Source organism: Gobio gobio (genome assembly GCF_949357685.1).
Source record: "Gobio gobio genome assembly, chromosome: 18".
Taxonomy (NCBI): Eukaryota; Metazoa; Chordata; class Actinopteri; order Cypriniformes; family Gobionidae; genus Gobio; species Gobio gobio.
The window spans coordinates 36,785,507-36,797,652 of NC_137111.1; the positions used below are offsets into that span (position 1 = coordinate 36,785,507).

At 38.9% G+C, this 12,146-nt stretch overlaps 1 protein-coding gene across 4 annotated transcripts in view; it reads right to left on the reverse strand.

Annotated features, from left to right (window-relative positions):
- Positions 1–529: 529 nt before the first annotated feature.
- fgfr3 (fibroblast growth factor receptor 3) overlaps positions 530–12,146 on the reverse strand; it is a 46,940-nt gene continuing 35,323 nt past the window's right edge. For all 4 annotated transcript variants that reach the window (XM_079843711.1, XM_079843710.1, XM_079843708.1 and 1 more), the window contains exons 12-18: positions 10,993–11,103; positions 10,715–10,905; positions 10,413–10,535; positions 9,498–9,568; positions 7,023–7,160; positions 3,761–3,866; positions 530–3,662 (exon numbers count right to left, since the gene is read on the reverse strand). In XM_079843711.1, the coding sequence (XP_079699837.1) occupies positions 3,480–3,662; positions 3,761–3,866; positions 7,023–7,160; positions 9,498–9,568; positions 10,413–10,535; positions 10,715–10,905; positions 10,993–11,103 (923 nt within the window). In that variant the 3' untranslated portion in view covers positions 530–3,479. The remainder of the gene's footprint in view (positions 3,663–3,760; positions 3,867–7,022; positions 7,161–9,497; positions 9,569–10,412; positions 10,536–10,714; positions 10,906–10,992; positions 11,104–12,146) is intronic.

Consider the following 12,146-nt stretch of genomic DNA (forward strand, 5'->3'; position numbering starts at 1 on the left):
AACTCGCACGCACTCACAGGAGCGCGCAGAGTAATGGCCGAACTCTGTATTTTGACTTAATAATACGGTTTCTTTCTCGCAAAACCTTATGGTATGCCTCCTGAACACTTTCCATATATGGTGCGCGTCTCACTGTATCATTGCGTGATACTTTTGTTTATTTTTTGTAATGTTTAAGCCTGGTCGCATTTCACTGCCATTATAGGAAGGAGCACGTGCATGACTATTTTTAAAATTTCTGCCTTTAAGGTCCAAAAAAGATAGAAGGATTTAGGGCACTGGAACAACAGCAGGGTGAGTAAAAGATTAATTTCAGTGTGAACTATCCCTTTAAGGATTTCAGCCCTCCAAAAGCATTTCGGCTGATTGTTTTCCATTAGTTTAATGTATTCATGTGTTCATGTATAGTTAGGACTGAGGATTATGCCATAATATGCTTATCAAATTCTCTCCTACTCTTGTTGGCTAAATAAAAATGAAATAGTGAGTAGGGCAAGTATTGATTTAAAAAATAAGTGACAATCAAACACTCGTTTTGTTGTGTTTATTGAAAAGGTTTTGATTGACAGCATAATTCCGTCAGGCACAGACTGATAGAGTGTAAAGAGGTTTAACAGCTCGCAATGGGCACAACTGAAACAGAACGGAATGTTCCACATATACAGAGATATGGAAAAATAACAAAACACTGTTAGTCAACTATTCCATTCCTTTGTTAAACAGAGAGGGATGCAGATGCTGAATGACTTAATTCTGCAAACGTGTTACCTCGCCGCGTAAAGAAAGAAATCTACCTGGAATGCAATGCAATTCTTCTGTAAAGAAGCTTTCATCCCTATTAAAACAAAACGAAACAAAAACACACCTATATAAAATCTACTCGACATACAACAATCATCTGCAAATTTAAATCTATAACTTAATTTAATATCTTAATTCTAATAAGAGCTGAATGGCACTATCAAATAGAGCTTAAGAGGAAAAGAACAAATGAGTCAAATGAAAGAGTGTTGACATCAGACCAGTATTGCTCATCATCCAGCCACTTTAAAAGTGCCGGGGGAAACACATTGTCCTTTGACACCGTCTGGATGTTCATTGTAAACATTGTAAAGAAAACTTTCTTCAACCTCTAAATGAATCTCGGCTCTACCTCCATCCTAAAACACGGAAGCGTGAAGGAATGCTGGCCTTTTGAATAAGACAAGGTCATGAAAGGAAACGGATAAAGAAAAACAAAATAAAACATAAATACGAGGAAATAAATAATGTTGATTCGTGACAAGAAGGGAAAAGGACCAGCAACATTGTTTGATATGTTTGAAACAATGCAAGAGGGCTGTCAGTAGTAGAGCGGAGGATGAGGAGGCGAGCCAGAGGTTACAGGTTGTACAAAAAAAGGAAGCTGAGAGCGATCGCTTGCCCTGCCACCCCCACACCAAACAGTAAACGAAGAACTCGCACACAACAGACAAACACTCAAAACACTGTATGTCCCTCAGCTGGAAGAAGAAATTAACGCCATCCATATCTTTGAGAACCCAATCTGAGAATTAAGGTAACAAAGTGCCGTACGAACATCGACTTTATCGTTTTAAGAAACACCCTGCTTATATCTTTTATTGATGTGGCTGTACATTCAAACCGTATGTCGCAATATTCAGCCACTCAACTCCCTCCCAGGCACTTAACAAGTACAAAAAAATGCAACGTTTTGCAGGAGGAGGGAGCGACTGCTTCGCTCGGCACCTGTACAGTCATCTCGTATCAAAATCTACAGTTTTCGTAGTTTAGCAGCAAGCGAATCATCCTCCTTTTCTCCCCATTATATATTATTGCCGGCTTTCTGCTTGAATGCAATTGTCTGAGGACACCCTGAGACACGACCAAGCTATCCCATAATGCTTCGCTTAGATTCGCAGGGCCAGAGACACTCATCTGACAACCATGCACGCTAGAGTTGAATAGCAATAACGGTTCTGTACTCATTAACATAAAACTCAGAGCAGAGAGAAAGATTTTGGCACTTTGAAAACTTTCGACCCGGAGGATTACCTCAAAATGTTACTATACATATTCATTAGCAAAAGAGCAAATAAGAGCAACAAACTCATAATATGGTTTCACCATATTTCTATATGCCATGTTAGGTTTTACCCACATAGCACTCCTTCATATCATAGATCCGGATGAAAGGATCACAGCGCTCATCTTCAGGGAAAACCAACACTGTTCTTTTTTTAAAAATATAAATACTATGGTGAACAGATCTGCTTATGTCTCATGCATGGAAGCCCAGATATTATAATTTTTTACTATACAAAATGATGAAAAGTGCTTTAAGTGTGAGTCTGACAGGAGTTAAAAATCAGTGCAGTTTCCTCATGAAGAGCAGAAGCACTTGTGGTCCTTTTATCGTGAAATTCAATACTGAGATACGGGCAAAGCAACTTATTTCATGCTTTAGAGTTCATCATTTCATCATTTTGCTCTGCTGATATCGCCAATTAGTTTCTCATACATTCTTGTCAATGTAAACTAAGAAATGGAAGAAGAAGAGAAAAAAAAAGCAAAAATAAATCTTGCACTTCTGTGGTAAATAACATACAAAATTGAAAAGAAGAAAACCCCTTTGTTTTTACAGTACCAAACCCGACTATAATTTTAGACCCCCTTAAAAACCTTGTGTCTATAAATAGCTTTACAAATATACACGTTAATTCAAATAAAACTTTTGTTTTGCTTTTTTCAGATTAAATGTTTACATGATCTCAACAGTGTATGCTCACTTGCTCTTAAAATGTCATTATTTCTTGTTTTTTGTTTTTTTTAAGTACACTGCTACTGACTGCAATATGATACATATTTATATCTATATATTTACAATAAAAACTTTAAGATACATACAAAGCACACAGTTATATATCTTCTAATTAAATCTCACATCTAGGAGACCTTTCACTCTTTTCTTATAAAAAAAAAAGGATGAAAAACGTTCTTTGTGAGGAGTGGAGAGGAGAGACTGGCCATGGGTTTGATTCTCACTCCAGTCAGATATTGCTGTAAAAACACTTGACGACTCTGTCTGTCGCTTCAGAACTGTGCTGTAACACAGTGTCGATCCGTTCTTTTTGTTTCCTGTCCAGCAATTTGTCCGTCTGTTTGTTTTTTGGTAGGCACGGAATGGTTTGACCCTTCTGACTGTGTCGCGCAAAGGAAAAAACGAAACTGGCCAAATACAAAAATAGGAATTCTCTTTTTTCGAAGACAGAAAGCTGAATAATGATTTGGAAGAAAAGGAGGAGCTGAAGGACAGGGGCGTAATCTGTCCTTCAGACCTTTGAACTGTTGGAAGTCTGAAGCTTCTCGTTTCATGAGATCCGCACTGTGCCAGGAACGCCGTCTGCGTTGCCGCTACATGTTGGTCCAGCGCAGTAAAACGAAAGGTCCCCACAAACCACCATTCCTATCGAGGGTCCTTATGTTCTTATGACCCCATTGCTGTGGTGGTGGTGGTGGTGGTGGTGATGTTTAGGGAGGCAGGGCTCCTCGGGTAAGGAATCGTGAGCAAACACGGAGTCGTCGCCGGAAGAGCAGGTGCTGTTGGAGTCCGGGCAGGTCGGCGAGTACTGCTCGAACGATACCGATAGGTCCAGATACTCCTAAACGATCAGATGCACACAAACACACACATCAGATTGGGCTGTAACAGTTAGGTGTAAGAGTTAAGGTGCTTGGTTTGATGCACGGGAGCTCTTACATCAGTGGAGGTCATGGAAAGAACCCTGTCGTGATCCTCCACCAGCTGTCTGAACGTGGGTCTTTGCGAAGGAACGGCGTGCCAACACTCCCGCATAATCATGTACCTGTGCCAATCACATGATGCAAAACAATATATGCATTTACTCTACATACATGTGCTGCAAAATAAAATACTGCCCATCAGTGCCAGAAATTAACTTGATTGATGGACAATAGGTACATCCACACCTTGTCAGAATTACCGTAATTACACCCAAAATGGCTGCGGCTTCAGCAGTAAAATGAAGTTAAGCATTTAGCTTGTAATATTTCTATTTAATAATTCACATACTTGACGGTTAATGTCATAATAATGCAATGATAATCTTAAAGTAAATGAATACGATACAGTTTAATGTAGCTAGAAGTAACTAAGAACCTGTTAAATAAATTATAAGTTGATTCATAAGGTATTGCATAACATACACTGTTATTTCTGTTGTTGTATTGTTTTATCTATTGATTACTCAAATTACACAGATTAATGTTGGCATTAAAGCTACACTATGTAGCTTTTCCGTCCACTAGAGGTCGCCTGTACAAAACAAAGGCGTAGTTTGATGACGGCACGTTTGAGCGCAGAATCTCGGGACATGTGGTCTTCACCTCACAGCCGGTGGGAAACAGTCAGGATAGGACTCGGGCAGAAATCATGTTCATGGATGCGATTATTAACATTACTGTAGTCTGAAGCAGAGCAGGACCGAGTGTTGTGGAGCTGAGCAAGGCCGCAGGAGCGATTTAAGAGCGGGACTGTTATTATGGCATAGTCGCTGGCGGGACTTTTATTATGACACGGTTACCGGCGCCACTTCCTCTTTTCCAGTCATGAGTTTGAGGTAACGCAACTCTGTTTATCGTATTAGATATATCTGAGTGTGTTGAAAAGGAAGTTATGACGTTCGCTCGGCGGCTGCTATGACACTTGTTCACAATGCAGTGAGAGTAAAGTGTTTCACTGAATAAAACCGGAGACCGAGGGTGACGCAGATATGACGCAATCGACAGGCGACTCCCTCACACGCATGGCTCACACGTCCCGGTTCCTTGTTTAAAATAGCAATTTTCTCACGATTTACAAATAGTTTAAAACATTTGGGATATTCTAAGTACTCAACTGAACAAAATATATAACACTGGCCTATTGGTTTCTGGATATTTTACTGCAAAAATCCTACATAGTTCACCTTTAATAGTGTTGCCATTGAAGCATATAATTTCAAGTTTGAGTAGAACGTCTAGGTTCTCATCTGGTAATTACGGTATTTACGACATGGCCTGCAAATATTCGCCCCCTTGAAATTGGTCCATATTAAAATACCTCAATTGAATTGAATCTGTACAATTACAGATGTTACTTATAAAGAGTATTTGTAGATAACACACAAGATATGACAATGAGCATTCTGCTAGAATACATTGTACATAATCTGCTTCAAAGGCCTGTTCACACCAAGAACGATAACTATAACAAACTATATACAGTGAGGAAAATAAGTATTTGAACACCCTGCTATTTTGCAAGTTCTCCCACTTAGAAATCATGGAGGGGTCTGAAATTGTCACCGTAGGTGTATGTCCACTGTGAGAGACATAAAATACATCCAGAAATCACAATGTATGATTTTTTTACTATTTATTTGTATGATACAGCTGCAAATAAGTATTTTAACACCTGTCTATCAGCTAGAATTCTGACCCTCAAAGACCTGTTAGTCTGCCTTTAAAATGTCCACCTCCACTCCATTTATTATCCTAAATTAGATGCACCTGTTTGAGGTCGTTAGCTGCATAAAGACACCTGTCCTCCCCATACAATCAGTAAGATTCCAACTACTAACATGGCCAAGACCAAAGAGCTGTCCAAAGACACTAGAGACAAAATTGTACACCTCCACAAGGTTGGAAAGGGCTACGGGGAAATTGCCAAGCAGCTTGGTGAAAAAAGGTCCACTGTTAGAGCAATCAGTAGAAAATGAAAGAAGCTAAACATGACTGTCAATCTCCCTCCGACTGGGGCTCCATGCAAGATCTCACCTCGTGGGGTCTCAATGATGCTAAGAAAGGTGAGAAACCAGCCCAGAAATACACGGGAGGAGCTGGTCAATGACCTGAAAAGAGCTGGGACCACCGTTTCCAAGGTTACTGTTGGTAATACACTAAGACGTCATGGTTTGAAATCATGCATGGCACGGAAGGTTCCCCTGCTTAAACAAGCACATGTCCAGGCCCGTCTTAAGTTTGCCAATGACCATTTGGATGATCCAGAGGAGTCATGGGAGAAAGTCATGTGGTCAGATGAGACCAAAATAGAACTTTTTGGTCATATTTCCACTAAACGTGTTTGGAGGAAGAAGAATTATGAGTACCATCCCAAGAACACCATCCCTACTGTGAAGCATGGGGGTGGTAGCATCATGCTTTGGGGGTGTTTTTCTGCACATGGGACAGGGCGACTGCACTGTATTAAGGAGAGGATGACCGGGGCCATGTATTGCGAGATTTTGGGGAACAACCTCCTTCCCTCAGTTAGAGCATTGAAGATGGGTCGAGGCTGGGTCTTCCAACATGACAAAGACCCAAAGCACACAGCCAGGATAACCAAGGAGTGGCTCGGAAACGTTTGACCTCTGTAATTGCAAACAAAGGCTACTGTACCAAATATTAACATTGATTTTCTCAGGTGTTCAAATACTTATTTGCAGCTGTATCATACAAATAAATAGTGAAAAAATTGTGATTTCTGGAATTATTTTTTTAGATTATGTCTCTCACAGTGGACATGCACCTACGATGACAATTTCAGACCCCTCCACGATTTCTAAGTGGGAGAACTTGCAAAATAGCAGGGTGTTCAAATACTTATTTTCCTCACTGTAGGTGTCCACACCAACGCACAATAACGCAGGACGAGCTCTTTAAAGTAGGATGGATTTTGATTGGCTGTCAATGTTTATATCGTTCATCAGCTGGAAAACAATATCATTCCTCTGTGCCGTTATCGTTACAGTTGTGGTGTGGACTCTGCAATTCTTTTAAATTTAGAATAACTTTAAAGCTATATCTGTATTTTTATTGTAGTCATATGCCTTTAGATTATACAGCTCTATGCGTTCTACCCTACATGGTTTTCCTGTGTTATTATAGCATCGGCAACATTATTTTAAGAGAGGAATAAGAAGGTTTTCTAGACTAAAATGTGAAGAAAATCATACGCGTACAGTTCATGAGTGCAGTTGGCAGGTTTGTCCATTCGATGACCCTCCTTCAGCAGTTTAAAGAGCTCCTCCACTGGGATACCTGGGTACGGTGAGCCGCCCAGTGTGAAAATCTCCCACAATAACACTCCGTAAGACCACCTGTGATACAAGAGAGGTCACAGTTCAGAGCAAATATGGGACAACAATCACACATGTACTGTAAGGTACAAAATCCAATTCAGTGAGTAAAATTAAGTGTCTAAGCACTTGTCAGGCATATGCTGGTTGTGCGTGAAATAGTGGCGTAACAATATTCTCACTATCTCTATCTGTCTGTCTCTCTCTGGGGTGTAGATACTTGGCAGATGTGAGAGAGGAGTTTTGTTGCTTCTCACTGAGGCTTATAATGTATGTCTGTGATATGAGACGTGAGTCTATTAAACTAGAGCGAGTGTGTGTGCGCGCACAAATGTGTATGTGGGTGTGTGTTATCACAAGCTGCTCTGTTAACTCAGGGCTCTTTTGTTTTGGCCCCATTCCTCCCACGCCACCACTGAGCAGTGCTAATCAAATTAGCCACGCTAAGAGACAACAGGAACTATGAGCCAGCTAATGCTACCCGGCCAAATACACACATACACATACACACACAGTTAGTTAGAAGCCTTATGAGGGCTGAATAATTGGCTCGTCATTATATCACTATGCGTTCATTAGCTTTATGTCGGAGTCAAATCTCATTTACACCCATCAGCGTGGTGCACACATACATACACACACAGAGTAGATTGAGTGAATGGAGGGCTCACTGCTCATATATCATAACATAAGTAGAGCCTATAGGCAGAGGGAGACGATATTATTTTATTACTGCCGTCTCAGGCCAGCTGGGATTAAAGAGTATTTAGACATATTGGAAAGTGCAGCTCTGTGTACCAGTCTGAGTGTGATGAATGTGTGTTCGGTCTACTGAGAGACGGTGTGCAATATACTAACATACTAATCAAAACCTGCTGTGCAAGTACACACACACTAGTCTGCTAACATACACACACACACACACACACATGCAATACCATTCAAAAGTTTGGGCTCAGTATAATTTGTATCATTTTTTGAAAGAAATTAATACTTTTATTCAGTAAGGATGCATTAATTTGATCAAAATGAATAAGTTTATTTGAAATAGAAAATTTTTGCATTATTCATGTCTTTATATTCATCAAAGAATCCACAAAAATATTAAGGTAACAGATCATAACACTGATAAAAAGCAATGTTTCTTGAGCACCAAATCAGCATATTAGATTTCTGAAGGATCATGTGACACTAAAGACTGGAGTAATGATGCTGAAAATTCAGCTTGGCCATCACAGGAATAAATTAAATTTTAAAATGTATTAAAATAGAAAAATATTATTTTAAATTGTAGCAATTTTTCCACAGAATTACTGTTTTCATTTAATATTTTTGGTCAGATAAATGCAGGATGGGTGAGCATAAGAAAATTCTTTCAGAAACATAAAAAAAATCTTATTGACCTCAAAATTTTGAAGGGTAGTGTAGATGCACACACGATTTAAATTTAAATATAATTTATTGCTAAAATAAATCCCTGTCTTGTCTTCCCATAGAAGCTTACCTTACACGTAATGTTAACAATCTTACAAGTCGGAAATGAATAAAAGTTATGATGACTAGTCACTCAATGTACGTTTACCCGATAACGATGTACTAAAAAACGGAAGGGTTTTTCCTTCTCGTTTTTTGTGTACAGGCGACACACAGATCTGCGAGAATGATTAAAAATGCTGCATTCTTGCTGACAAGCTAGTAGTTGGCGATGTCATTTTTAAAAGAGAAACTACGCGCATATAGACTGAACATGTAAAATGCATGTGCATGACATCACTGTTTCCACAAATTCGCGTTTTGTAGTTTACAAAGAGACGATAACAGTCATTTTCCAGAACTTGCACTTTGAAACCCATTTTCCAAAGTTTGCTTTTTTCAGCCCCCCAAAACGCTGTTGTCTTGTGAATGAACGGCCAAAACACATACAGTTTTCAGTTTTTGGATAAAAATGGTGTCGTGTAAATGGACCCTCAGTAAGTTGTGATTCAATGGATCATTATAATCATTAGCTGCTTCAAACTGATTACTTGCGAGTTAGTCTTTTTGGCGGATTCATTAAAAGAACTCCTTTTGAATTGGACTATGTTTATTGTATGGATGTTTATTGTTGAATATGTATTGTTTTATAGTTGAATACAGCCACCAAAGACATTACATTTGGATTCAAAATAGTTTTTTTTTCCTGTGCTCAAATTCCGGTGCAGGGAACACTGGCACATTCTCTCGAATGGCTTTGATGCTGTTGTTGCAGGGTTATGGTGTTCACTTGCATTCCTTTACCGCTTGATGAACTTTATGAACAGATGGCATGAAATGATGGAGGGAAAAAAGGAAGAGGCATGCATGGCAATGTAAACTCACACATCACTCTGGTGCGTGTAGACACGGTCAAACAGTGCTTCTGGTGCCATCCATTTGACGGGGAGTCGACCCTGAAAGGACACAGATCAGTCAGAACAACAGCGGAGCTGACCCAGCAAGACATACAGACGCCCAACGAACATCAACAGGCCTGCAGCTTAATCTCTTACTGTCCTATCTCATATAAATACACTTCAGCAGTTCACATCAATATTGTCTCACTCCCTAATCTCCAACTGTCCCATCGAATATCCAAATACTTCACCAACCCCTTCACACATCTAAAACCCGCCGTCACAACAACCTAACAGTTCATCCAACACATGCCATACAGCGTTAGGAAGCTAGTTTGATCTTGCTACAATCTACTATAAACTAATTTAAGGTAGTTTAACTACTTCCATACTATATTGTAGGTGAAAAACAGTATGTGAGCCGAGTAGTATGTCTGAATTCATAGTAGTATGCAAAAAGTCCCAGGATGACTTGCGGCGAGATTCTAAAGTTTGCATCTGATGGACCACTTTTATAACAAGTTTCAAACCAGATGTAGTACCTGCTATACAGTATGCAATTTCAGACGCAGCTGAAGTGTTTTTATCATAGCTAAGCTTTCAAATTTTGCATTGCATAGTGGGCCAGGTAAACCATGATGTGTTCAATACCGTCCAGTCCTAGCCAGCACCCACACATTCTTAATACCAACTCCAGACCTCATTCAACTGTAAATGAATTTATGACAAGCTGCTCATAAATGCACCTTCAAAAGTTCCTGAACTTACACACGCTGATTCGACACCTACAGACTTGATGTTTGAAATACAGTGCATAACCACATCTCTGTGCTTCCATCCAATGCCACCCAAGAGCGCTATCCTTCAAGCATTCCTAGATTGATAATCAGTGTCGACTTACGTTGGTGGTCTTCTTGTAGTAGTCAATGTTGTGCACATCTCTAGCCAGGCCGAAGTCTGCAATCTTCATCACGTTGTCCTCGGTAACCAGAACATTCCGGGCTGCGAGGTCCCTATGGATACACTGGCAACACAAACAGAAAAAGGGCCATCCTTTATGCACAAGTCTGATAAATATACACAATGACTTACACACATGGAAAATAATAACTGGCAACATTTAGAAACCTTATAAACATTTCAAGCCTCTTAAATTATTTATATTCAAATAAGCTTACAAACTAAGATAAGTAGATGTGTTACCTTCTTTGAGGCCAGGTACTCCATACCCCTTGCGACCTGATAGGCGCAGGACACCAGGTCTTTAAATGTCAGGGTTTCGTTTGGGATCTTACAGGTGTCAAATGAGTAGTCCATCCCAGGAGGCCTTCTTGCCCGCAAGTATTCCCTAAGATTCCCTTTCGAGGCATACTCCACCAGCACATACAGAGGACCTGTATGGACACAGTCGGAAACAATTTAGTCCGAAAAATCAAAGCCAAACATCAAAGCTGTGATCTTATGTGTGTGCGTGCACTGACCGTCTTGTGTGCACGCTCCCAGCAAGTTGATGATGTTCTTGTGTTTTCCAATCATCTTCATCATCTCCATTTCAGACACAAGGTCCGACAGGTCCTTATCTGTGCCATCATCTAAGAAAATAGCAATATTATGAAATATTATTACAATTTAAAATAACATTTCTATTTTAGTGTATTTTTAAAAGTAATTTATTAATGTGTTGGAATTTCCAGCAGTGATTAGTGTCACATGATCCTTCAGAAATCATTCTAATATGCTGATTTGTTGCTCAAGAAACATTTCTCATTATTATCAATGTTGAAAACCGTTGTGCTGCTTAATATTTTTGTAGAAACTGTGAGACATTGTTTCAGGATTCTTTGATGAACAGAAAGTTATAATGATCAGCAATTATAATAGATGTATTAAATTACAAATAGAAATCTTTTGTAACATTATAAATGTCTTTACTGTCACTTTTGAACAATGTAATGCATACTTGCTTAACAAAAGTATTGATTTCTTTAAAAGAAAATTTACTGACCCCAAACTTTTGAATGGTAGTGCCTATACACTCAAACTATTCAGGCCCTTCATAGATATGACTAGTTAATAGATATGAATAATTACATTTTGTTAACTTTACTTAAACAAATCGTAGTAGGAGTAATAGGTATTTAACAAGTCTAATATAAAATATTTAAATAGTGCCATCTACAAAATTTAAGTTTGATCAACTGAATTTAATTGGCCCAAATTGAGTTGAGTTGGACCAACTCTTTAAAATTGAGTTGGAGCGACGCCATTTGGGCCAATTCAATTGATTTGGTCCAGCTTAATTTAGTTAAATTTAGTGTTTAATGTTCAGTTATGTGGGACATTTAGAGGAGTTTTTAGAGGATGTTTTTAAAATTTCAGACCAATTCAATTACATTTCATTGCATGAATTAGTTTTTTTAGTTGGGGCTACACATATTTATAGGCTGGAAATCCTGCCCTCAATTAAATTGAGTTTGTCCAATGAGTTATTTAAAAAAAATTAAAAGTAAGCATATTTACTGTGTTCGAGTAATGTGATTTTGGTTACACTTTATTTTGATGGTCCCTTTTACACATTCTGATGACTAGTAACGTTAGCAGATATTAAGTTGACACATAGGTGCAACATTACTTA